This window comes from Crotalus tigris, unplaced genomic scaffold, assembly GCF_016545835.1.
Source record: "Crotalus tigris isolate CLP2741 ecotype Arizona unplaced genomic scaffold, ASM1654583v1 scf7180000018612.917631, whole genome shotgun sequence".
In the NCBI taxonomy this organism is placed as follows: domain Eukaryota; kingdom Metazoa; phylum Chordata; class Lepidosauria; order Squamata; family Viperidae; genus Crotalus; species Crotalus tigris.
In genome coordinates this window covers 493,935-520,878 of record NW_024097107.1, presented here as the reverse complement: position 1 = coordinate 520,878, position 26,944 = coordinate 493,935, and the positions used below count along the sequence as shown (strand labels likewise).

The window sequence follows — 26,944 nt, the reverse complement described above, 5'->3', positions numbered from 1 at the left end:
GATTCCACTTTTGAAATGTTTTACCTGTCATCATCCAGGGCGGTCCTGGGGCCATTTATCTGATATAATTAGGGATTTGCCCATGGTTCGGTCTCTCTCCTGCCTGATTTGAAAGCTTCTAGCTCTTCATTTTGTCTCATTCATCTTTTCTCTCTCATAACTCAAAGTTTCTATGCCAGTGGTGGCGAGCCTATGGCACAGGTGCCAGAGGCGGCACTCAGAGCCCTCTCTGTGGGCACGCACGCCGTCGCCCCAGTCCTGGGCCTTCAGCTGGGTTTCATAAAACCTTTTCGCTTGAGGTCTCTGCCGCCGTGTGCAAAAAAAAAAAAAAAAAAAAAAAGTTCAATCAATCAGTCAATTTCAACTTCTCGTGGGGAAAAAAAAAGATCTTGCAAAGTTAGAATTGATTGATTAAACTTTTTAGTCCCACCCAGTCTGCCGTTACTACCGCAGCCACGCCCATCCAATGGGCCACACCCACCCAATTGGCCACCCCCAGCCAATGAGCCACACCTACCCGGCACCCAACAATGCATAAGTGGGTTTTGGGTTGCAGTTTGGGCACTCGGTCTCTAAAAGATTCGCCATCACTGTTCTATGCTGTTGCTTGTTTGCGTATTAAAAAGAAAGTACCCGAGGCTAGCCTCCCTCCACATTTGTCAAAGACCGGCCTCAAAAGAGGAAACTGCCATTGATGGTTGTTGCCTGAGATGAATCCAGTTGGGTTATAGGCACACTTTTTAGGAACTCATGTGAACAGGCAAATCACCCTAGAAGAGGCCTAAGGGACAATACCAGGATTGTTTTATTACGATTAATACAGCACTTAGAAATAACTTAGAAGCACTTTATAAAAGGATAAAAATAAGTAGATCTTTGCCCCAAACTACTAGAAATGGTCAAAGACAAAAGGAAGAAACAGACCTGGGCAAGAGGGAAATATATAACAGTTTTCTAAAACAGTACACAGTAAAAACAGGCTACAGTCAGACCCAGGTTGCACCCTTTAAAAGTCTCTGTTCTGATAGTGAGGTGCCAGGCCCTGTTGCCTGAAATCAGAAAAATGCTCAGTTAGGCTGCAGCATGCTTATTATTTGGGTTTAGGAATCTAATTTACGACTTCTTTATAAAAGCAAAGAAAATTAATAAAAGAGAGAAAAGGTAGATAGTACAGGGGATTGAATATTAGGTTTAGCGTTCTAAATACATGAGGCAGCAAAGAAAATTGGAGCTGTTGTGTCACATATACATAAGCAAACATAACAAGAAAAAGGAGGAGGCCCTGTCTTTCACAAACAAGGTGCTGGCTCAGCATCTGGGTGAGCATCAAAACATCACACCAGAAACGAAACAAAGTACCTTTTAAAACACATTCCTATTAATGCTGGATTTTGGTACCACAATACTGTAGCCATTTCAGTAAACCACCTGGAAAACAGCCCTATCTCCAGTGACCAGTTCTTCTTTTAGATTTAGAACAAGGGTCTCCAAACTTGGCAACTTTAAGAGTTGTGGACTTCAATTCCCAGAATTCCTCAGCCAGCCATGTTTTAGAACAAAGGTCTTCAAACTTGGCCCTTTTATGACTTGTGGACTTCAACTCCCAGAATTCCTCAGCCAGGCAGAATTAAGTTACTGTATGGGACACAACTGTGGCAACTGATGCCGAAGACTGACAATGTTGTAAAAAAAAAAACAAAACACTAGCACCTTGAGGTAACCAACTCTGAATGGTAGGGATCCCTCTTAGCTAATAGTCCAATGGTGGAGGCGTTATCCATCACAAAATGTCAGCCTGTCACAAGCAGCTACTGAACTGATTTCAGCGTTACGGCCTCCATGAAGACCAGCATCTCCACATACACAAACACGGTTTTATGAATGAGAGCACTTGGCTCCCTTCATTAAAAAAGGAATAGTTTTTATGACAAGCTTGTCAGTTGGAAAATTGTCAGCGTGGGTTTGAGACCTGTGCCATGCGATGGGGTGAACCTCCTGTTACTTGCCCCAGCTCCTGCCAACCTAGCTACCACAAGGTCATCGCAGGTAGATAAATAGCTACTACAAGGTAACCACATTCTATGTGCCTCGTTTTATAATCACGCTGGCCACATAACCATGGAAGTGAGTTCAGACAGTGCTGGCTACCCCAGCTAAGAAATTGAGATGAACACTGCCCCCCCCCCACTTCGACTAGACAAGGAAATTTTATGTGGTTCCATTAAGTTACTGGTGATATTTAACAGACCCAATAGCTCAGCTTCAAAGTTCCTTTGGGGAAAGCCCATTCAATTTCTGCCTGTGGGAGTCCAGATTGCCCTGGCTGATGTTTGTCATCTCTTTCCAAACAATGTATGCTTTTGATAGCATGGCCCCAAGGTTAGAAAAATGACTCTTCCAGTGGCCTGCTGGAAAAAAACTGCCTTATGCCCAGTACTAATGCACAGCAAGCCTATTGCGATTACAAAAGTCACAAGGAAGAAGCGGGAAACGTTCTACTGTTTAAAATACGTGGCAACTCCATGAGATGCTTCTACTACAAGCAACCTCTGGTGGGAAAAAGACAATAAAATTTAAAAAACGAAAGCAGGAGCAGCTGACTGAGGATCCCCACAACATACAGCAGCCTCAGTCTTTCTCAACGGCTCACAAAACCCTTATTCTTAGCATGGTGATTTCTCTCTGGCCTCAGCCATTAACAGGAAAGGTCTTCTTACTTGCCTGTATCAGTCCCATAAATAAGGTGGAGCTGCAAGAGAAGTTACTATGTCAAGGTGGAGTGGCTGCTCTGAGCCACTTTGATGCAACGGTGTTTGGTATTTGGATCTGAGGACTCTTGGTTCTTCCTTAAGTCAGCACAAAAAAGGACCTGGCAAGAGAGGGAAAAGTCTGGATGGCACAAAGGGTTATAGCAGACATGTCAAACAGAAGGCCCGGGAGCCGGATGCAGCCCGCGAAATGGTTTCATGTGGCCCGCGAAGCCATCCTGGAAACAGTGAGGGAACGGCCCTCACTGCCTTGGCCCTGGCCCAGGCTGGCTGGGAGCCAATGTACAATTCTGTGGTGGCCATCTATGCTGAAATGCATTCAGTCTTAGCTCCACAAGGCCGTCTAGAAACAGCAAGGAACCAGCTCCGCCGTGTTGGCCCTGCCCCCTGGGTGCATGCTGGGGAGGTGTCACCCTTTGTGAGGAATGAAGAAATGGACCATGTCTTGGCGCTTGCCCCGGTCCCACCCCCTTCTGCCAGAGACCCTCAGATCTGTCCCACTCCTGCCCAGGCCCCCACAGGCACCCGTGACACAAACGATGTAGAGCTGGCCATGCCCACCCAGTAGGCTACACCCACTCCATCCACGCCCACCCAGTAGGCCGCACCCACCCTGGCCACACTCACCCAGCCTCCCGAGGGCAACTGCAATGCTGATGAAATTGAGTTTGACACCCTGGGTTATAGATATTTCAAAAAATGGGCCACATCAGGTATGGCTGCAAACATACAGATCACCCCTGGATGGCAACCAGGAATTTTTTCCCCTGTCTCAATGCTTCCACTAGTGGTTATTCAACATTTTGCAGCCCAGATATAGAGATCAAATCAGTTGATCCTAAAGGAAATCAACCCTGACTCTTCTTTGGAAAAATAGATAGTGAAGCTGAAGCTCAAATACTTTGGCCACCAAATGAGAAGAGAGGACTCACAGGAAAAGACTCCGATGTTGGGAAAGAGAAAAGGATGGCAGAGGATGAGATGGTTAGATAGTGTCATCAACGCAATGAACATGAATTTGGGCAAACTCCAGGAGACAGTGGAAGACAGAAGGCCTTGGCATGCTGAACAACTTATCTACCAGAAATTGTATCCCCCTTCTCCTAGTTCCTGTTTCTAATCCCTGAGATAATGACTGGATCCTTGGAATCAAGTGATCAAACCATGATCTACAGAGCCAAAGAGCATTCCTCTCAATTTTTTTGCAGCATCCACCTGACCTGCATCTAGCTAGGAAGAGAAAGTTGTTCCAGCGTTACTAGTGGGAACCTGATGCCACCAATCTTCATCTGGGTCACTGAAGAAAGCTTCAGCCAAGAATTTCCATCATGGCTGCTTCTATCTTGGTATATATATATACATACATACATACATACATACATACATACATACATACATATACATACATACATACATATGTAGGTCTTTGGTTGTTTGGGTTTTCTCCCGTGTAAAATTGGAAGTGTCTTGCCGACGTTTCGACGAAGTCCCATTCGTCATCTTCAGGCTGGTGTTTTCAGCTTCGTGCTGCTCGAAGCACGAAGCTGAAAACAGCCTGAAGAAGATGACGAATGGGACTTCGTCGAAACGTCGCCAAGACACTTCCAATTTTATGCGGGAGAAAACCCAAACAACCAAAGGCCTACATACAAACACCCGCGAAAACCTCAGAAAACATATATATATATATTAAAAAATACATTAAAAATTGAAGAATAGCGATTCCTGGGTACATACATTTCAGTAAAAAAGGAAGCGATCACCAGGAAATAAAACACCAAGGTGTTAATAAATAAAATCAAGCTTTCGATGGCTAACATCTGCCATCATCATCAGGATACAAGCCAGCTAGTGAGCAGGTTTCCTCACTAGCTGGCTTGTATCCTGGCGATGATGGCAGATGTTAGCCATCGAAAGCTTGATTTTATTTATTAAAACCTTGGTGTTTTATTTCCTGGTGATCGCTTCCTTTTTTACTGATATATATATATATATATATATATATATATATATATATATATATATATATATATATATATATATATATTAGGTTGCTAACAAAGAATAAAGAGAGAACTGGTATAGCTATTTCGAGTTCCGTTAACTCTCTTCAGCCAGACTTACTCTTCTGAGATTCGAACCTGGGCTTATCTGCATGTTAGGCAGTTGTTATATGCAGATAAGCCCAGGTTCGAATCTCAGAAGAGTAAGTCTGGCTGAAGAGAGTTAACGGAACTCGAAATAGCTATACCAGTTCTCTCTTTATTCTTTGTTAGCAATCTAAAAAATGTAAAATGATGTCGCAGTTGGCGACTGCTGCTTGTGGATGGCTCTAGATTGAGCTGATACAGGCAAAAGAAAAAAGAAAGAAGATTTCTTTCTCCCATATTTAGGCTGACAGGGTGTACATTCAAGGTAATATATATATATATATATATATATATATATATATATATAGAGAGAGAGAGAGAGAGAGGGGGGGGGGGGAGGGAGAGAGAGAGAGAGAGAGAATCAAAGTGGGCTATAGAGGAGGGGACAGGTCTATATGGAAAGGAAGGGGAAAAGGGGAAGGGAAAAGGGAAGGGGAAGGAAAGGAGAAAAGAAAAAAGGGAGGAGAACGGGAGAGGGGGGGGGAATGGAAGGGAGGCTCTGTGTAAGACAGAGTGTGTGGGAAAAGAATCTATTGTGGCCTACTGTTGTTTTTTGTTTTCTTAAGCCCAACCTAGCAACTACATGGAGAAATCCATACAGTTTTTAGATAACATTTTTAGAAAGGGTTGTTATTGATTTCTTTCTAGAGTCCTGCAATTTGCTAAGGACAGAAAGTTTACACAGCCTATAGAGAGATGGATTTGCTTAGTCTGGCATCTTACCTCCTCTGGATACAGTGGGCAATGGCCCTGAGCAGTAATGGGAGAAAGGGAAAAGCGATTTCATACTTACTGCTTGCGCCCATCCAGAATATGGTCCCCAAAGGCTGCGGAAGAAATTTCCTGAAGGCAAAACAAACTTAAATTAGAATGTGGCAGAGAGCAAGCCCCACAGAGCTTGACCAGTGGAAGAAGGCTTCATTTCTCAAATTAGCTCACATCCCTTCCCATATTATTGCATTTCAGTTCTAGGGGCCTGCTGGAGAAGAAATTAAAAACTCCACAGAACTTGTATCAAGCTTTAAATATCTACGGGTGGTTCTGCATGCCTCTAGATAGCTCACAGAAGTTTCCCATCCCAGAATATCCAGACAACAATCACTGCTATTTTAAGGTTTTTCCAAACTAAAAGAGGTTTTCACAGACTTTATTGTATTGCCGTAAATCTTACATTGTTTCATTGCAGTAATGGATGTACAATATGATTAGGGTTTATTATCGTTCTATGATTTAAGATGCTTGGAAATAGAGAAAGAAAAATAAAAAAAATCTATCAATGTTAATTACAATTTAGGATGGCAACATTCCAAGCATAAAGATATTTGGCTTTTCATCCAAGAGGCTACTACATACTTGAAGCCTTTCATCTGTTGGAAAGTACATTTTCTTTATGGAGCTCAACTAGCCCCTTCATTTAACTTTACTCCTCTGAAGCTCATTCTGTCTATGGCACTATGCTTTTAGGAACTGTCCTCCAGCAACAAGGTGTCTCAATGCTGGACTACAACTAGAGGCAATGCAGTGGAAGACCAGGTAAGCTGGCATACCTAGCTTAGCTGCGGACCAGTTATCATTCCTTCCACCCAAGACTATCCTTTATAACACTATATGATGGATAGGAAACTTCATGGAAATAGTTTGCTTAAGGAACTGCTATTAATAATTCCCGTGTGCTTCCTGTAAGGCTATTGCCCTCCAGTTCTGCTGGGGTTTTCCGAGAGTTTATCACTACTACTAAGATGTGATTGAAATAGGTCTGACTCCTCACAAAAATATGTATGTTTTCTGAAGTGCATTCCTGGATTGGGAGGTCTTGCTCAAGTCACCCATGCCTTAACCCCCTCCTGTTTGGACTACTGCGTGTGCTCTACATGGGGTTGTCCTTGAAGACATTTGGAAACTGGACTGGTCGAGAATGCAGTGGCACACAAAAACGTTTTGGGTATCCTATGATTCACCCAAGTAACACCACTGCTGTGTGAGCTGCAGTAGCTTCCAGCTGCTTTTCAGGGGCAATTCAAAGGGCTGGTTATTACCTTTAAAGCCCTACACCGCACAAGGCCAGGTTACTTGTGGGATCACCTCTCCCTGAGCGTTATCTCCTGATCCTACTAGGTTAGGTAAGATGGGTGTGTTCCAGTTCCCTCTGTTCAAGAGTCCCGGTGGCACAATGGTTAGAACAGTGGTTCTCAACCTTTTTAATGCCGCGACCACCAACCGGTCGTAAGTCAAGGACTACTCAACTGGTCATAAGTCGAGGACTACTCAACTGGTGCAGCACCGTTTGCAGAATGGGACTTTTGGTGGGCTCAGTAGGGCAGAGACAGCCTGGACAATTCCTATTGGCTTTTGAAAGAATAGAATTAGACTCTATTCAAGAGAGTCTATTCTATTGGCTTTCAAAAGCCAATAAAATAAAAGGGAGTAGCACAGCTAAGGGGGAAAAAAATGGTGGACTGCGTTGTTTGGCGACCCCCGTGAAATGGTCGTTCGACCCCAAATGGGGTCCCGACCCACAGGTTGAGAACCACTGGGTTAGAATGTAGAATTGCAGGCAAACTCTGCTCGCAGTCTGGAATGACGGGCTCAAGGTTGACTCAGCCTTCCATCCTTCCGAGGCCGGTAAAATGAGGATCCAGATTGTTGTGTGGGCAATGTGCTGATGTTATAAACTGTCCAGAGAGTGCTATAAAAAGCACTATGGGGCAGTATATAAGTCTAAATGCTATTGCTATTGCTAAATGTTGCTATTTAAGATGGTCACAAGTAAGCAGAACCTGTTCCGAAGCACCCTCACCAATCTCTCGATGGACACGCTCCGTCACACTGCGGGCCCCCATCCCCAACTCTTGGCCATAGTAACGTTTGGCAACCTGCCATATGTGGGTGTCCACTGGTACAGCCTCAGTCTTGTCCAATGCCATGAGGCACACACAGTCAGCCACCTGAAAGGGAAAGGAAACGATTGCATCATAACAATGTTTATCAAATTTATGTGACACCATATTCTCTAGATCAGGGCTTTTCAACCTTTTCACCCAGTGTATCACTTTTAGGATATGGCAACATCCGAGTACCACCAGTCGCCTAGCAAAGTGTCAAAAACTTGACCCCCCCCCCAAAAAGGAAAAAAGTGATAAAGTACAGGTAGTCTCCGACTTACAACAATTTGTTTAGTGACTGTTCGAAGTTACAATGGCCCTGAAAAAAGTGCCCCCCAAGCCACAGCTGAGCAAGACACCTGCCTGCCCACCCAGCGGCACTCTTCCTCCTGTCCAAGGTTTTCATTATTGTGAGCATTTCTATTGAGGATTGGCAGCGGGGGTGGCTTGGGGGGTGTTTGGTTTTTATTCTCCCCGTCTGCTGGATGGTTGCAGCAGGTTTTGGTCACTTCACATGATCCTGAGACACTTGTGACTGTCATAAATATGAATCAGTTGCCAAGCATCGGAATGTAAATCACAAGACCCTGGAGATGCTGCAACATTCCAGCTGATTGGCGCTTCTTCTGGGCTCAGCAGAAGCGCCAGGATCAGCGCCGATCTCCAGCTGGAGCCTGGCGCTGATCCTGGGGCTTCTGCTGAGCCCTGACAGCCCTGCAGCTCCAGCCATCTCTCGCTCAGGCTTGTGCGGTGCTGCCACCGGTTCAGCTCATTCCCCTCCCCTGCTACCGCTTTTCTAGGATGGTCGTGTACCACTTGCCAGGTGCCAATGTACCACAGGTGGTACCCGTACCACTGGTTGAAAAGCCCTGCTCTATATCAGGGGTCTCCAACCCCCGGGCCACAGCCCATTACCGGTTCTTGAGCCCTTTGGAACTGGGCCTGCAAAATGGGCGAGAGCACACAGGAGCGCATGCATCTCCATTTGCGCAAGCAGTGGGCAAGTGCCAACGCGCTCCAATTACATGAATGGCAGGCACATGTACTCATCGCTCACGCGGAGCCATCCACTCTCCCACCCCCTGGCCAGGCTGCAAAGCCAGAAAGGTTGGGGAACTTTGCTCTCTATTGTTGATATACCAATATCAACAATAAATAAGAATTCCAATACCCTATGACATATTAAAACAAGTGAAGTCCATTTAATCACAGCAACAAACAATAAACATAATAAATAAACGCAGATAGCCTCATCCCAACAGAGCAGGGGTCTTTTAAGGCTTGTGAACTTCAACTCCCAGAATTCTGGGAGTTAAAGTCCACAAGTCTTAAAGCTGCCAAGTTTGGAGACCCCTGCTCTAGTGGTAGGCTGATGCACAGAATAGGGCAGTAGTGGCGAACCTATGGCATGCGTGCCAGAAGCGGCACTCAGAGCCCCAGCCCTGCCTCCCCCCACAGCCCCCTCACCAGCAGCCCCCTGGAGGACAGTCACCCCCCAGGTGCAGCCCGCATGGAGCAGCGCAGCCAAAGACATGACATCCGGGCAGTGCGGACAAGACTCTGCCCTTGCACCCTATCGCACGCAGATTATGCTGTGGGGCATGGGCAGAGGGCGTGGCCACCATGGCACTGCTGGGCCGCCTGGGTGATCTGTGGCAGGCCATGGAGGCTGTGGGTGGCCCTGTGGGGGGGGCAGGGTGGGGGCAGGGGCAGTTTTGGGGCACTCGGTCTCTAAAAGGTTCACTATCATTGGAATAGGAGGTCATTATAATGATTCCAGGCTTCCCTTGCCTCAAGGAATGGGAAATCACTAACAGTTTTCCCCAGGATGAACAAATCAATCGGTTTATTCTAGTTGGAAAATACCACTGTTACTGTTTGACTATCAGAGATAATCAGAGGTAGGGCCAAGGAAAGGGGGGGTATTTGGCTTTTGCCCTAAGCCGACTGGGGCCTTACATTTGGACATTAGTTAGGATTTTATTTTAAAAAACAATCAAAATTACAATCCACTGTTTGGCACCTTAAACTCAGGCATTTGCTGTTTTTACTTTTAAAAGTATTGAAGTTGTAATCCACTCTTTTGTTTCATAAATGGTTGTTTTTTTCGTATCTGTTACTGGTATACATAAGGCCTCAAAACTTGGAATTGGCCTAGATCAGGGGTAGGCAACCTTGGCTCTTTTGACTCGTGGACTTCAATTCCCAGAATTCCTGAGCCAGTATGGCTCAGCTTGGAAACCTCTCCCTTTCCCCTCAGCATGGCTGGCTCAGGAATTCTGGGAGTTGACGTCCACAAGTCATAAAAGAGCCAAGGTTGCCTATCCCTGGCCTAGATGTTTCTGGATCTCGGGGAGGGAGGGGCTTGATCATCTCCCACAGCGAAAGCAAACCCTTTTTCGCAAACCGCAACTACATATTCCCACATATTGGCACAGCCGAACCCACACACTTTGGCTAAACAGAAAAACAGGGAGGGGGCCAGGTTCATTCTCACCTTGACTCCCACTCCTGGAAGGGTGCATAAGGCATGCCGAGCCTGCTCATAAGGGACAGTGCGCAACTGCTGGAGGCCAGCGGCCCCACCAAGAGTCTTCAGGACAGCCCGGGCGCTCTCACTAATAAACCGGGCCCGATAACCGAATCCCAGGTCCCTCAGCCGAGCCTCTGTATCTGCTCCTGCAACAGTTTACCCCCAGAAGTGGAGACATGAAACCAAATCCAGAAATAATTCTGTTTTCAACAAGAAATGGAGCTGCCTCTTGGAGGGATGGGCAGCATGTAAATTTAATAAAGAAATAGGCACTGCAGCATCAATTAACTGCCTATCACAGGGAAATTGACGGCTTACAGCCAGTTACAGAAGGAACCATAGAGCGACTCCATCATTTTAATGGATTTACCTACTCGAAACTAAGAATTTAATCATAGAAGGACTAATTCTGTTCATTTTAATTCTGACCGTACATCTGCAGCTGTTCTCGGCAAGTCTCACAAGAAACTGTTAACCAGCTCTTCATTAAAGTAGAAAAAAAATCAGAATTTTCCTTTGGCAAGCAAATAGAATTCCTGCTGCAGGATGGACCTTAGAAGCTCAATTCTGTGATGTATTTTATTTTCTCATTACTTGTTTAAGTTACCTAAGCTGCCAGTTACCTGGTTGAATTCTACCGTGTTTCTCTGAAATTAAGATCCGGTCTTTTATTTTATTTTTATTTTGCCTCCAAAAGAGGCACTAGGTCTTATTATCGGGGAGTGTCTTACCTTAGGACCACTACAGTCAGGTCTCCCATACCCCTATACCTGTCACACCGCTGCTTGACTTCTGCGGCCGCTTACTGCCACCTGTGGTTGGACACCATATGTGCATTGCGCCGTTGCAGTTCCTCATGGCAGGACGCCGCATGGCGCCTTGGGCTGCTTCCTCTGCTTTCGCAACACTTTGGACTGCTTCTGTTGCTCGCTCACTTCAAGCTGTTTCTGCTACTCATGGGAGGAGGCCGTGTGGCTCTTTGAGCCATTTCCGCAGCAGAAACGGCCCAAAGTGCCGCACAAGGAACAGAAGCGGCCCAAAGCACGCAAGCAACAGAAGCAGCTGAAGCGGCCCAAAGTGCTGCACAAGGAGCGGAAGCACCCCAAAGCGCCATGCAGTGTCCTGCCAGGAGGAGCGGCAATGGCGCAATGCGCCACATGGTGGCCGGCCACAAGTGGTGGCAAGCAGCCGCAGAAGTCAAAGTAGCGACGCGACAGGTGTTGGGGTGTGGGTGGCCTGGCTGCGGTGGTCCTACCAGCAAGGTAAGTGGGTGCGGGGCACGTGGGGTAGCTTCACCCCCCCTACTCCCGCTCTAGCTTGAATTTTAGGGGTGCGCCTCACCCCAGTGCTAGGGCTTAGTTTTGGAGTAGGGGTTATATTAGGTCCACCCCAAAAATCAAGGTAGGGCTTACTATCGGCCTGGGTCTAACTTTCGGGGAAACACAGTAGCAACGAGCAATAACTATTAAGCAAAGGTGCAAATGGGGAATGCATCAAGTCACTCTTCATTGGCACATCTCTACCCGCCTAACAAAACTGCAAGTATCCTTGTACAAACGGCCCAAGCAAAGATTCAAAGGATCTTTCAAGGAAGATTTAGCAAAGCTTAGTTTATGAGACTGGGTATCTTCTCCCAGTTCCATTCATTCTTTCAATACCATTGATGAATGGTGAGAAGACTAGACAGGCTCGAAGCCAACCGTGGACGTCTACATTCACAACAATTGTCAATTGCTCTTTTAAGTTAAGCTTCTGATACTTCTAATGTGCAATCTTACATTGACTTTTCCTTCAGATCATTGTCCACTTGGGTGTATTCATCTTTTACAAGCCTGAATTGCCAGTAGATTCCTTATCCTTGCTGAGTTATGTTCCCAAGCACTTAAAACCTTTTTCTTCAGCTATATGACCTACAATAAATTAAGAGATCTTAAATAACTGCTGAATTGGTCTTTGGAGAGTCACATTGGGAGGGCATAGAAGATACATTGCTTTCTCAGAGTTTTCTTAGCTGTAGATTGCTGAGAGATTTTGGTACCACTGGTGTACAAACCATAGTAAATGAAAAGTACTGTTGTGATGGGAATTATGACTACAACTAAGGTATGTGGAGGTTTAATTTATTTACTTATCTATGCAATTCATTATTTCAGAAAGAGCCCATTTGTGATTTAAAGCAGAACTGTATGAATCAGCCAGCACTGTGTTACCCTAAAGTGGAGACAGATATCAGAAATCAGATCAACTGTCCTTTCTTAGTGTTAAATGCATAGTGGGAAAAGAGGAAATTGCAGTCAGGGTCATCTGAAACAGGAAGGTTAAAAGGAGTGTTCCCACACTCTCCCCTATGGTATTCTGCAAACACTCCAAAAGTTGCTTGACATCAACTAAGAACTTCCCTATTGTGTAGTGGAGAGAAAGCATCAACTTGTGTGAGATAGCCCCAGTTCTTGCAGACTCAGTCTTGTTAAGCATAAATGTTGCTTGGAAGAAAGAAACAAGTAGGAGAGTTGGAGGAGAAGGATGAGGGAGATGGCAGATGCCAGAGGAGGACAAGGAGAAGCCTTCAGAGAAAGTACCTACTGCAAGGGTGCTCTTGGCAACTGTAAGACTTGTGGACTTCAACTTCCAGAATTCCCCAGCCAGCATGGGGAATTCTGGGAGTTGAAGTCCACAAGACTTAAAGTTGCCAAGGCTGGATACTCCTCGTTTACTAGATTACCTGATCAGGCCTGTCTCAGTAAACTCCTCCATCCTTCCCAAAGGTCCTTTTTCATGAGGCAACTGGACTTCCTTTTTTCTCTTTGAAGACATTTTATTTCTCATCCAAGAAGCTTCTTCAGTGAAACATCTTCAAAGAGGAAAAAAGAAAGTCCGGTTGCCTCATGAAAAAGCACCTTTGGGACAACCATGACCTGGATGTCTTGAGCATCTCCAGGGACTCCTCCATCCTCTTATGCTGCCTGGTTGAAACTCAGCTCATTGCCTGGGCTGTAACAGGCACGTCAGGACCCATAATGGTATGTGGGAATGATCTTGGAAGACAGGGGAAAGACACACAGCCAGGGGAATGGTTGGATAAAGGGCAGCTTTCCCTGAAGCAGGAATGTGAATGTAGCAAATGTCTTTTGATGTGGGGGGGGCACATCTTTTTGATGTCGTCGGGAGGCTTTTAAAAAGAGACTGGAGGTTTGGGTTTTTTTTAAGGACACTGAAGGCTTTTGAGAAGAGACTGGACTGCCATTTATCAGAAATTGTACAGGTCTTCTGCAAGAGTAGGGGTTGGACTAGATCAGAGGTAGGCAACCTTGGCTCTTTTATGACTCGTGGACTTCAACTCCCAGAATTCCTGATCCAGCATGGCTCAGCTTGGAAACCTCTCCCTTTCCCCTCAGCATGGCTGGCTCAGGAATTCTGGGAGTTGAAGTCCACGAGTCATAAAAGAGCCAAGGTTGCCTACCCCTGGACTAGATGACCTCCAAGATCTCTTCCAACTCTGTTACTGTCATGGATGTGTCCTTTTGGGGACAGGACAGGAAGCGGAGGAGGAGTCAGAGGTGTAGCAGGACGGTCTGTGGAGGGAAAGGCCGCAAAGCAATTTAGAGGCCTAAGGTTTTACCTGCCATGGCTTGCAGTGAGGGGAAGGCATGATAGGTCTTGGTATCCAGCTGGCAGAGGCGGCGCCCAAAGGCCTGGCAAAGGTGTTGAATCATGTTGGTGATGCGGGACAAGTGGTTGTTGGAGGTGCAGATAAAGGAGAAGAGGCACTCCACTGGGTCCTGCCGCAGCACCCGGACGCCTGGAGGAAGAAAGAAAGAGCCAGCCAAGCACTCAGTCGAATCTTCAAACATGATGATGATGATGATGATGATGATGATGATAATAATAATAATAATAATAATAATAATAATGTTGGAAGGGACCTTGGAGGTCATCTAGTCCAACCCCCTGCTCAGGCTGGAAACCCTGTACTTCAAACATAGCTATAATTTAAATTAAGTGGGATGAGATCTTAATGCCCAGTGCTGCATTCCTGGGACAGAGCATCACTGGGATATTGAATCTGACCTGAGAAGCAGGTCATCCTGACTGGACAATGCCAGGATGCAGCCCTGGGCCAGATGTCTTCACTGAGCTGAAGCACCATTCTCTAGTTCATAATGTCTCAACCTTGGCAACTGAAACATATGAAGAATTGCACATGTCTAGTTTAATGAAGAGAAGGACGAGGGGGGACATGATAGCAGTCTCCCAATATCTCAGGGGCTGCCACAAAAAAGAGGGAATCAAGCTATTCTCCAAAGTGCCTGAAGGCAGGACAAGAAGCAATAGATGGAAACTCATCAAGGAAAGAAGCAACCTAGAACTAAGGAGAAATTTCCTGACAGAAGAATTGATCAGTGAACAACTTGCCTCCACAAGTTGTGGGTACTCCGACACTGGAGGTTTTTAAGAAGAGATTGGACAATCATTAGTCTGAAATGGTATAGGGGTTCCTGCTCGAGCAGGGGTTTGGACTAGATGACCTCCGTGATCCCTTCCAACTGTTATTTTATTAGGACTCCAATCCCAGAATTCCCAGGCAGCATACTAGAGAATTCTGGAGGTTGAAGTCCACATATTTTCAAGTTGCCAAGGTTGAAAATCATTGCCCTAGTGCAGGGGTAGGCAACCTTGGCTCTTTTACGACTCATGGACTTCAACTCTCAGAATTCCTGAGCCAGCCATGCTGAGGGGAAAGGGAGAGGTTTCCAAGCTGAGCCACGCTGGCTCAGGAATTCTGGGAGTTGAAGTCCACAAATCATAAAAGGGCCAAGGTTGCCTACCCCTGCTAGTGGCATCAGGTTCCCTCGTGCAGGAGTGATGCTTGCTGCCTCTTCCTGCATGGAAGATACCTACTTTAGGTTGTTGCAGTGACAAACAAGAGGACCAAGTATGCCCCGTTAACACTTTTCTCTTCAAAAGGAGCAGACTCTTGCAGCTTGCAGTTTGAGGAAGGAAAAGGCTTTAGAAGAGAGAGGCTCCATTTGAAGCCCTGCAAGTTCCTCATCTGTGGGATTACTTTCTCTATCAAAAGCATCTAATCCTCAACATGACTTTAAACACGTTTAAACAAATGTGCAGACAAAACATGACATTTCACAAGTAACCTCTTTGTGGGAAGGGATGAGAGACTGAGCTAAAGATTCTGGATGGCTTTGAGACTTCACTACTATTTTCCTTGCTTGGGATAAACCCATGTCCATTATATGACCAAATTTAAAAATAAAATAAAAAACTTAAAGGGCAAATTTGATGGACCACTAGGTCTTTTTCTGCCATCGGTTTTCTATGTTTCCAGGGTAAAGTCACATACTTTACCCTGGTGGTGCAGTGGTTAGAAGACAGTACTGCAAGCTACTTCTGTTGACTCCTCCCTGCCAGCAGTTTGGCAGTTCACTGGCTCAAGATTGACTCAGCCTTTTGTCCTTCCGAGGTTGGTAAAATGAGGACCCAGATTGTTGGGGGCAATATTCTGACTCTGTAAACCGCTTAGAGCAGCGGTTCTCAACCTGTGGGTTGCGACCCCATTTGGGGTCGAACGACCATTTCACGGGGGTCGCCAAACAATGCAGTCCGCCATTTTTTTCCCCCTTTTCCTTAGCTGTGCTACTCCCTTTTATTCTATTGGCTTTTGAAAGCCAATAGAATAGACTCTCTCTTGAATAGAGTCTAATTCTATTGGCTTTCAAAAGCCAATAAGAATTGTCCAGGCTGTCTCTGCCCTGCTGAGCCCGCCAAAAGTCCCATTCTGCAAACGGTGCTGCAAGTTGTCTGCAGCGAAGGCGAGCTGTCTGGAAGTTTCCACCCCTCTCTGCTGAGCAACTACTAAAAATGTAAGTAAAAGAGGGCCAGGGGTGGGAGGTGGGAGGCCGGCGGGCGCAGGGAGGATTGCTGGCGCGCGTGGGGCCTGGCGGGTGCCTTACCTCCCTTGGGCTGGGCCAACTGGTGGCCCAGCCGGTGGTCAGTCTGCTCCGTCTCTGCCGCTTGCCAGCTACGCCTCGGCCGGCACAGGGGGCGGCACCACGCATGTGCGGCGCTCCCTGGCAGGGAAAGTCCTCGACTTACGACCAGTTGGGTAGTCCCCGACTTACGACCGGTTGGGTAGTCCTCAACTTATGGCCGATTGGGGGTTGCGGCATTAAAAAGGTTGAGAACCACTGGCTTAGAGAGAACTGTAAAGCACTACGAAGGGATATATAAGTCTAAGTGCTATTGCTATTATGTTTAAACTAAGGAGTTCAGTTTTTCTTGGTGCTAAATTATACAGTGGCCCCAAAGGTGCTTTTTCAAGAAGAACTGGACTTTCTTGAATTTACAAAGAAGGCACAATTAACACAACACAACAAGAGCAAAGAACAACAAAAAGGCAAATTTTCCACTCTATAGCTTAGCCTTAGACAACACAAGAAAATCCAGTTGCCTCGTGAAAAAGCTCCTTTGGAATAACCATGATCTGGATGACTGAGAATCTCCACATTCATGAATTATACAGTGGTTTCTGATTTTCTGGATTTTCATGGTACTAGCAGTAAACAGACAGAGAGAGATCTCTGGGCAAGAAAGCCTCACCAACAAAGGAGCATATTTGTAGCTCAGAGTTGACATGAGGGGTCCTCGGTGCTCTCTAAACTTGGTTGTTTTCTTGCAGACGTTTCAATACCCAAACTAGGTAACATCATCAGTGCAGCGCAAGTGATAAAATGCCTGCCAGAAATCAGTCAAGCTCAGAGAGCACCAAGGACCCTTCAAGAAAGCCTCTCTTTCAAATCTCCCTCTGCCAGACAAGGATAATGTTTGTTCCCTAAAATGAATAAAAATAAAGACATTTAAGAATTCAAATTCTGCACTCTTGATATGAGACACAGCTTTGCCACTGGTCAATTAGTCTCAACTAAATGGAACATCCCTTAGTTCTAATTCCTGAAAACAAGTGTGCTAGCACACAAATTAGGATATTGTACAGGATAATACAATTAGGATATTACACAGAAGAGCAACCAAGATGATCAGGGGACTGGAAGCTGAAGCATACAAGGAACGGTTGCTGGAATCGGGTATGTCTAGTTTAATGAAGAGAAGGACGAGGGGGGACATGATAGCAGCCTTCCAATATCTCAGGGGCTGCCCCAAAGAAGAGGGAGTCAAGCTATTCTCCAAAGCGCCTGAAGGCAGGACAAGAAGCAACAGGTGGAAACTAAGCAAGGAGACAAGCAACCTAGAACTAAGGAGAAACTTCCTGACAGAACAATTGACCAGTGGAACAACCTGCCTCCAGAAGCTGTGAATGCTCCAACACTGGAAGTTTTTAAGAAGAAACTGGACAGCCATTTGTCTGAAATGGTATAGGGTTTCCTGCCTGAGCAGGGGGTTGGACTAGATGACCTCTAAGGTCCCTTCCAACTTCATTATCATCATCATCATCATCATTATTATTAATTCATTAAACATGAACCTCAGTCAACTGAACATTGAAATTGGCTGGTGCTGATGGTTGACACAGGTTGCTACCAGCATCCTAGGTGTCAACCAGGTATCTCCTTAAAATATAAGATGTTCGGAGTAGCGCAGTTTTTTGTAACATTGCTGGAGTTATTGCAGGAAGCTGCAGTTTCTTGATATATTTTGCAAAGTTGTTTATTACTATTATTATTATTATTATTATTATTATTATTATTATTGATCATCACACAGTCAACCAGATGTTCAGACTGGATTTGGCATTTTGTCTACCTATAGAATCTTTACCAAGGACTTGGGATAGGCAGATGTGGATGTTTAATGTTATCGTCGCAGGATGGAGGCGGTTCCTAGTAAGGCCGCCTTTTGTAATTGACTAATGGCAAATTTGTCAATGCCAATGGTGTTCAAGTGGTGCTCCAGTTGTTTTGGGATTGGAGCACCACGTGAACACCAATGGCATTGACAAATAATAATTATTATTATTATCACCATCACCATCACCATCATCATCATCACCTCTTCATCATGTAAAAAAAAATGCATGTATTTTTATTGCAGCTGTACACATCACTCTCTCCAGTGTTAGTTCTTAGTTTGCCTACCTGGGAATTTAACACCTACTTCCCGGAAATGTGAGTCAACGTAAGACCAACCCTGGTATAAGGCAGACACGTTGACGTGTAGCTGGAAATAGTCCTGAAGGATCTGAGAAGGAGTCAAGCCGTCTGCTCCCCGAGCCAGCTCTGCAGGCAAATGGCTGCCTGGACGTTCACTTGTCCCAGCACGATTAGGTTCCGGCTGTGCTTGCTTCCTGCTCTTCTTCATGGGAGGTTCGGAGAGGCCTTCTTCTTCTCTGCCCCCATCCTCCTTCTCCTCTTCATGCAAGGTGTACCACAGATGTTCCTCAGACTGCGTGAGAGTCCAGACTCGTCCAGCCAGCACGCCAGTCCAGCAGCCAGGGCTGCTTTCAGACCACCTGAGGAAATCACAGGCTTGGTTAGCAGCAGAAACAGCCAGGCGTCACCTAAAAAAGGCTACACAGAGCCTTCGGTCAATACAGGTAATCCTCAACCTACAACAATTCAAAGCTACAATGGCACTTAAAAAAAAGTGACTTACGACAGTTTTTCACATTTAGGACTGTTGAAGCATCCCCGTGGTCACCTGATCAAAGTTCTTTGGCAACTGACTCATATTTATGACGGTTGCAGTGTCCTGGGGTCACATGATTATCTTCTGACAAAGTCAATGGGGAAGCCAGATTCACTTAACAACCACATTGCTAACTTCACAACTGCAGCGATTTACTTCACAACGGTGGCAAGAAAGGTCATAAAATGGGGGCAAAACTCACTTAACAACGGTCTCGCTTAGCAATTGGGTTCAATTGTGGTCATAAGTTGAGGACTACCACCTGCAGTTCGTTTCTCAACTTAGTTGCCACGTTTTCTTAAAGCTGAGGTCACCTATGAAAAATGCATTGAATCAAGAGTCACCAAAATAGCAAAGTTTGGACCAGGACCAACAAAAGCTTGGATTCCAAATTCAGTTAATAGTGAAGTTCGTAGCATTTCAAATCTCATGTCTTTTCTTCAAATTTCTCTCCAATGGTACGGGAGCACCTACTTTCCAGTCTATGAGGTTTTCCCAAATGACTGCAGCAAGAAATAAAAGGACGAGAAACTTTTATAACTTTCCTGCGTACAATATATGCGTGAGAGTAAATTTGGGAAAAATAGCTGCATTCACACAGAAACACCTTCCTTCCTTCCTTCCTTCCTTCCTCCCTCCCTCCCTCCCTCCCTCCTCCCTCCCTCCCTCCCTCCTCCCTCCCTAAGCCTGCTTTCCTTCCCTATGCCTTCCTTCCTTCCTTCCTCCCTTCCTAAGCCTGCTTTCCTTCCCCATGCCTGCCTGCCTTCCTTCCTTCCTTCCTTCCTTCCTTCCTTCCTTCCTTCCTTCCTTCCCGCACAATTTTAATCACAAGTATCCAAGCTGCTGTTCCAGCTGCCTATAATGATTGAGCCATTCCCTGATATTTGCAAAGATGTGCAGATAACCAGAGGCTGCCTCACCCCACTACAGGAGTAAGCCTGTTTTTCAACTAACTTGGCAGCTTCTCTGACAGCTGCTCTCCAATCAACTCTGATCAATTACCGTATCTCAACTGTTTGAGCAAATAACCAGGGACAGAAGCTGGGCCTGTCTCCATAAAAAGCATCCCGTCTTCTGCCATTAAGCTACTCCCTTCCCCAAACATCACTTCTAAAGTTATAAAAGTTCTTATTATTTCCTGCCTTTTATCTATACAGCACTCAAGGTAAACAATCTAAATTATTATCAGCTAACGTGCAATACCTTTATTAGTGGTGCAATTCAAAAAAGGCACAGGCTTAATTCCTTTATTGAAAATGGAAGGAGAAATACATTTATTTCTGGAAGAAAGGCACTCCGTTGCCTGCAGCTGACCAAGGAGAAACTCCTTTCCCATATATCTCACAACTGGGCCTCTGAGAGTACAGGCAACTTTAACAGTATTTATCACTTTATTTATAGCCACAAAATCTACAAACAAAATAAGACTGAGGTTCAGAACAAATCTTGTTACAGTCTCTAAAGAATTTCAGAATGTGGATGGAAGCCAGTGTTAATGCAATTTGTCACTTTGGAGAAACAGTCTCAAAGGTGCTTTTTCAATAGGCAACTGGACTTTGTATTTCCTTGAAGACGTTTCGCTTCTCATCCAAGAAGCTTAGAATGGAAAGGAATAGAATAGAATAACGGAAGGGACCTTGAAGGTCATCTAGTCCAACCCCCCACCCAAGCAGGGGACCCTATACCAGGGGTAGGCAACCTTGGCTCTTTTATGACTCGTGGACTTCAACTCCCAGAATTCCTGAGCCAGCATGGCTCAGCTTGGAAACCTCTTCCTTTCCCCTCAGCATGGCTGGCTCAGGAATTCTGGGAGTTGAAGTCCACGAGCCATAAAAGAGCCAACGTTGCCTATCCCTGCCCTATACCATTTCTAACAGATGGGAGTCCAATCTCTTCTTGAAAGCCTCCAGTGATGAAACTCCCACAACTTCTGAAGGCAAGCTGTTCCATTAGTTCATAGGTTTTAGCCTCCAGTCCCCTAATCATTCTCTCTGCACTCTTTCTAGAGTCTCAACATCTTTTTATAGTATGGAGACCAAAACTGGATGCAGTATTCTAGGTGTGGTCTTACTAAGGCTTCTTCGGTTCTGGATGGAAAGATTTAAAGCATTCAGTCAGGACTGAAGAAGCTTCTTGGATGAGAAGCAAAGCGTCTTCAGGGGAAAACAAAGTCCAGCTACCTTTTGAAAAAGCACCTTTGACGTGGATGACTGAGACTCTCTATAGACATTTAGACTTTAGAGAAACATCATCCAGCACTATATGGATATCATCTATATTTCAGCCTGTACTGCAATATAATCCATCTTCTTGAGTACACATCCAAATACTTCTAACACCAATTATGAACACCCTATATATTAGCAAGCATGATTAAATTCCATTTCCCCCCCTAGATTAACTGTCAGTAAGAACTTCAAAGCGTGACATTCTTGTCAAGGATAGTTAAACTATGACATCTGCTGCTGACACATCATTAAATTAGACATTTTTAAGAGTGGACAGACAACAGACAAATTGAACAAGAGGTAATGATGAGAACTGCCATCAGTGTGGATGGCTGAGTAATGGCTTGTTATTGATGAAGCAAAGACTGTAAGTCGAATGCAAAGGACTCAGGTCTAGGGAGTAACTTTACTGAGCACATAGGGAGAGATACACCAGGAAGTCTGATGGAAGAATTTAAGCGGAAATCCCTAAACAATTCTCTGTAAGTCAAGAGAAAGCCTAGGACAGTGGTGGCGAAACTATGGCACGGGTGTCAGAGGCGGCACTCAAAGGCCTCTCTGTGGGCACGCGCGCCGTCGCCCCAGTCCTAGGGCTTCAGCTGGGTTTTATAAAACCTTTTCGCTTTAGGCCTCTGCCGCTGTGTGCAAAAAAAAAAAGGTTCAATCAATCAGCCAATTTCAACTTCTTGTGGGGAAAAAAAAAGATCTTGCAAAGTTAGAATTGATTGATTGAACTTTTTAGTCCCACCCAGTCTGCCGTTACCACCACAGCCACGCCCACCCAATAGGCCACACCCAGCCAATGGGCCACGCCCACCCGGCACCCAACAATGCATAAGTGGATTTTGGGTTGCAGTTTGGACACTCGGTCTCTAAATGGTTCACCATCACTGGCCTAGGAAGAGACAAAAGAATTAGGATCTTTCTACTGATAATATTCTAAGAACAAAGTGAAGATGAAAAGACAAGGCTCTACAAGTGTGACTTGCAAAGCTGGTTGTATGTTTGTTTTCCTTGCCCAAGACATGACTTATTTTTCCAGGACACAAGTTCATGCCAGTCCTTGGGGGAATGGAACAGCAAGTATCCACATTTCAGTGCTTTTAAAAAAAAAAAAAAAAAAAAGACAGAGACTTATCAGTTCAAAGAAAGAAGGCCCTGTAACAAAAGCTGTCAGAGGTTGTAAATACTTCCTAAAATAAATGCCGCCCCTGGTCACTTTTCCCCCAGAGGTCTCTCATTCTACTGATTTACTTGGAGGGGAAAGTAGCAACTTCCTGCTTTTGCTTTCTTTCATTTTCTGCAATTCAAATAGTAATAGTTGAGGCACCAGGAGACCGAGTTCTAGCCCCACCTTAGGCTGGAAGCCAGTTGGGTGACTCTGGGCCAGTCCTTCTCTCTCAACCCTTGGAAGGAAGAAGAGTAGGAATGGGCAAATCATTTTCAAAGCCTTGCCAGAAAAACTGCAGGGACCTATCCAGGCAATCGCCAAGAGTCAATACTAACTTGAAGGCATGTACACACGCACACAGAGCATAGGATTGGACTAGAGGGCCTGGATGGTACTTTTCAAATATATGATTCAGACAGGATTGGGCTATCAGTGATTTTTAGTCTTGACAGCTGCATAGGAACTGCAGAACCAAAAAACGTTAAGCCTTAAATTACATTTGATGAATGGCAAAAAATAGAGGTATAGTCTTTCTCTTGTTCTGTTAGTGAGCTTCCCACATGCAACTGGTTGGTCATATAATGATAGAAAGGCATGGCATGGCATAGCACAGTGACGGCGAACCTTTTAGAGACCGTGTGCCCAAACTGCAACCCAAAATCCACTAATTTATCGCAAAGTGCCAGGGCTGCATCACCATTGTGGTGCCCTCAGGGGTAGGGGGGCGTCACCCACTGGGTGGGCGTGGCTGAAGTGGTCACAGCAGACTTGGTGAGCGTGGCTGGGGCCAGGACGGCAGGGGCCAGTCCCTCGCCATCTCCGGGACATCCCCGGGGGGCCAACGCCGCTTGCTCACTCACTTCCTGCCCTGTCGTTTCCAAACGCCACGTGCTCGCTACTCTGGCAAACTCTGCTGGGGCAATGGCACACATGCCCACAGAGAGGGTTCTGAGTGCCGCCTCTGGCACGTGTGCCATAGGTTCGCCACCACTGGCATAGCATATTCTTTATTGGCCTAGTGTGATTGGACACACAAGGAATTTATCTCCGGTGCATAAGCTCTCAGCACACATCCAAACAACAATGTGAAACGTCATAGATAATAAATAATAAGATACAATCATAATCATAAGATACAAACAATAAGTAATAAATCATAAGATTCTAATAGAAGATGGTAGTAGGAAAGATGAGAAGATGAAAAGGATAATAGTAACACAGCCCTACTACATGGGTAAATATCTTTAGGCATAAGACAGGGCTATGGGAGTTAGGTGTTTAGCAGAGTGATGGCATGGGAGGAAAAGCTACCTTTGTGTCCAATTGTTTTGGCATGCAAAGCCCTATACCGGCATCCTAAGGGGAGAAGTTGAAACAATTTATGTTGAGGATGTGAAGGGTCTGTAGATATTTTCTCAGCCCTCTTTCTGGCTCATGCAGTGTATAGGTCCTCAATGGAAGGCAGGCTGGCTTCAATTGTTTTTTCGGTAGTCCTAACTATCCATTGAAGTCTATACCTGTCCTGTTTGGTTGCAGATTTCACCTGATCCAGGAGATTTTTTCAGAGGTCTGTAAGTGATCTATGAAGTCCTTGGCGCTAGTTGGACAATGAAGCATCTGCAGGCAAACCACCAAATTCAAGGAGTAAGAAGGACTCCCCAGTTCAGAGCCGATGGCTGTGCCCAGGGGAAGGATTGGAGCTCAAGGCTTCAGCTCCATGAACCCAAGGATTATATGCAGAGTTTAAAAGGATTGGATAGATTCTACTGATCAGTCATGCTTAGAAGAATTAGAAGGGCATTCTAAATTGAATGCTATGGTAGTTTGGGGGGAGAAGGAAAAGGGGCAGCACCAAAAAGCAAGTGGCGTCCCTTCCCTGCCCCCAAAACTTAAGGAACGCCATCCCCAATTTGCAAAAAGAAAGGCGGTGTTTCATCCTTCTTACAAGTGGTAAAGGAGTCCCTGCGGAGCCCTTACCAACTATAGGGGGCAGAGCTCATCTCCATTTCTCTTACAAGTGGGGGATGAATCAAAATAATAATAATAAAGGATTGGTGGTTGCGGATGATGGAAAAAGCCTGCAGGAGCATTGCTGCACAAGCAGAATATATCCATCTATTAGGAAGAGAGCCTAGCCACCATCTCTCGCTCTTTTTTTTTCCCATGTCTATTCTCGTGCGCGCCCGTCGGGGCTTTCATGCATTCAAAGTGCTGCTTCCTTCATCACCGGGCCTCTCCATGCACCCCAAAGCTGCACAACCCCGGGGCATAGCCATGGAGGTGAACGGCAGCAAACCCAGAGATGGACAAGTTAAGGCATGCTATTGAGGAGAAAGCCGCCCAAGGGCTACAGCAATGCAAGGAAAGAAGAAGGGCCAAAAGGGGCGATTCAATGGGATGCTTTTGAAAAGGTTGCAATTCCTGGCTGGGAGCCGCCAGGGGGCGCACTAACCGGAAGGTCTGTCCGCCACAGAGTACCAGGTCGAGGCGGAGTTCGGTGCGCGGGCAAGGCAGGGAGCGCCAGGGAGTCGCTCGAGGCAGCTGGGTCGGCCGGGCGTTCATGTTGTACCTTCTGCTGTCGCTGCCCTTGGGGAGGAGGCGGGGATGACTGCGCTCCGGCCGCAGCTCTCGCTGCACTAGTTTGGCGCAAAACCCGTACCTCCGAGTCCGTAAAACCACCATAGAGAACAGACTCTGAATTTAGAGGAGGGGCCGCGCAAGGGTAGAGCGGGGCAGCCACTTTCCACTCTAGGCTGCGAGGAGGTCTTTGTGGTCTGTTTGGGCGGAAGCCTGGGTCTTTTGGCACAGAACAAATTCTTCCTGTCCGAGGGTTAAGGCTGGATTCGTATTAAAAGGGTCTTGTACGTTACAAAGCGAATGGGAAAGGAAGTGGCGCTTTTAGAGGAGAACGGAAGTGGAGCAACCATTATCTGGCCTGTCCAAATCAGAATAATCAGTGCGCAATGTCCCTTATCTGTATACTGTTTGCTATAATCATATTTAAATATCTAGCAAGAGTTCCAGGCCAAAAAAAATGGCACAATGCAAATATCTTTTCAATTATCTTTTTCTTGTCAGGCATAGGGCTTAGGAAGTTAATCAAAGCAGGATTGGGGGCACTGTTGTTATTCTGAGGTTTTTTATTCTTGGCAGCCTTTTCTTTTTTTCTTTATGTTTGGTTTGTAGTTATTTATATTGTTTAAATTCTATTCTCCATCCAGATTCACCTTGAGAAGCCATATACATTAATACACAGTGGTATTTTAAGCTTACTTTCAAAATGTACACTATTGATAAAACACATGTGGTACTGTATAGACTCTATAGAAGAAAACAAAAAGCTAAATTTCCACTTCTTTTAGCTGGTTACCTGCTAAAATCACATTAAGAATAAAAAAGTCACATCAAATATGCTGGGCACTGAAGTAGAAGCTGGCATTCATTTCATAGTATAAATAGTACATGCTCTGTGCCATATAACATTTGAATCCTTGATTAAAAGTTATGCTAAGTTATGCATTTTCTTTAAATTTCCCAAATTGATAAAATCAATGGGCACATAATGCACATATTTTAAACTATTATTTCCCATTCAGTCATCATCAAAATATACATTTCATTAAAAATTACCATAATATATTTAAGATATATTCAGTTGACCTTTGGGTACTATAGTTAATTAACCATCTGAAAGGCCAGCTCTTATTATAAAATAGTATGCAAATTATGTGGAATCATAGGGCTCTTACTCAAACAATTTTTTTAATGTCTTTTGTGCTTGTGAGGATTCTTTGTTTTTCAAAGATTGTACACATCACAGGATAGAAGGTAACTGTGCAACATGCTTTATCATTTTCTAATAATACTTGCTCTGGGTTAGCTGCAACTCCTAGGTTTTATAAGTTGATATAGCCATGTAAATGATAGCTATTGCTTATAGCAGTGTTTCCCAAACTTGACAATTTTAAGGCATGAGGACTTCAACTCCCAGAATTCCACAGCCAGCGTTGCTGGCTTATAGCAAGTAAGTCTTAACATTTGTATAATGGCATACAACTTTTGCCTTCCTCCAAAAGTTCTTGTTTGTCTTGGGATTAGGTGCTGCCTCAATGTGGTTACTCTTTTTCTGGCTGCTACCAAACTCCAGGCCAAACTCTAAGCCAAGCTCCGAGCAGGAATCATACCACAATGGGTTAAATGTCTGTGGGGATTCTCAATCATCTAGGCCAGGGGTAGGCAACCTTGGCTCTTTTATGACTCGTGGACTTCAACTCCCAGAATTCCTGAGCCAGCCATGCTGAGGGGAAAGGGAGAGGTTTCCAAGCTGAGCCATGCTGGCTCAGGAATTCTGGGAGTTGAAGTCCACGAGTCATAAAAGAGCCAAGGTTGCCTACCCCTGATTTAGGTCATGGTTGTCCCAAAGGGGCTTTTCAAACAGCAACTGGACCCCAATGGGTTTCTTACAGTAACTTGTGATCCTGGCAGTTGACTGATTGCCCTTTTGCTTTCCTGTAATAGTTGTACATTTCCAAACATCACTTCCTACTTCATTGCCTG

At 45.2% G+C, this 26,944-nt stretch overlaps 1 protein-coding gene across 2 annotated transcripts; it reads right to left on the bottom strand.

Moving 5' to 3' along the window:
- Positions 1-782: 782 nt before the first annotated feature.
- On the bottom strand, positions 783-25,294 carry OGG1 (8-oxoguanine DNA glycosylase). 2 transcript variants are annotated; one of them, XM_039355171.1, is made up of 7 exons: positions 24,957-25,294; positions 18,439-18,812; positions 13,953-14,132; positions 10,298-10,479; positions 7,716-7,863; positions 5,712-5,761; positions 783-2,869 (listed from the first exon to the last, which is right to left on the bottom strand). In XM_039355171.1, exons 1-7 carry the CDS (start codon positions 25,067-25,069, stop codon positions 2,765-2,767), a joined length of 1,152 nt encoding a protein of 383 aa, XP_039211105.1. In that variant the 5' UTR covers positions 25,070-25,294; the 3' UTR covers positions 783-2,764. The 2 variants fall into 2 exon arrangements, with proteins under 2 accessions (XP_039211105.1, XP_039211104.1); XM_039355170.1 differs by having other exon boundaries at positions 24,840-25,289.
- Between the last annotated feature and the right edge of the window lie 1,650 nt (positions 25,295-26,944).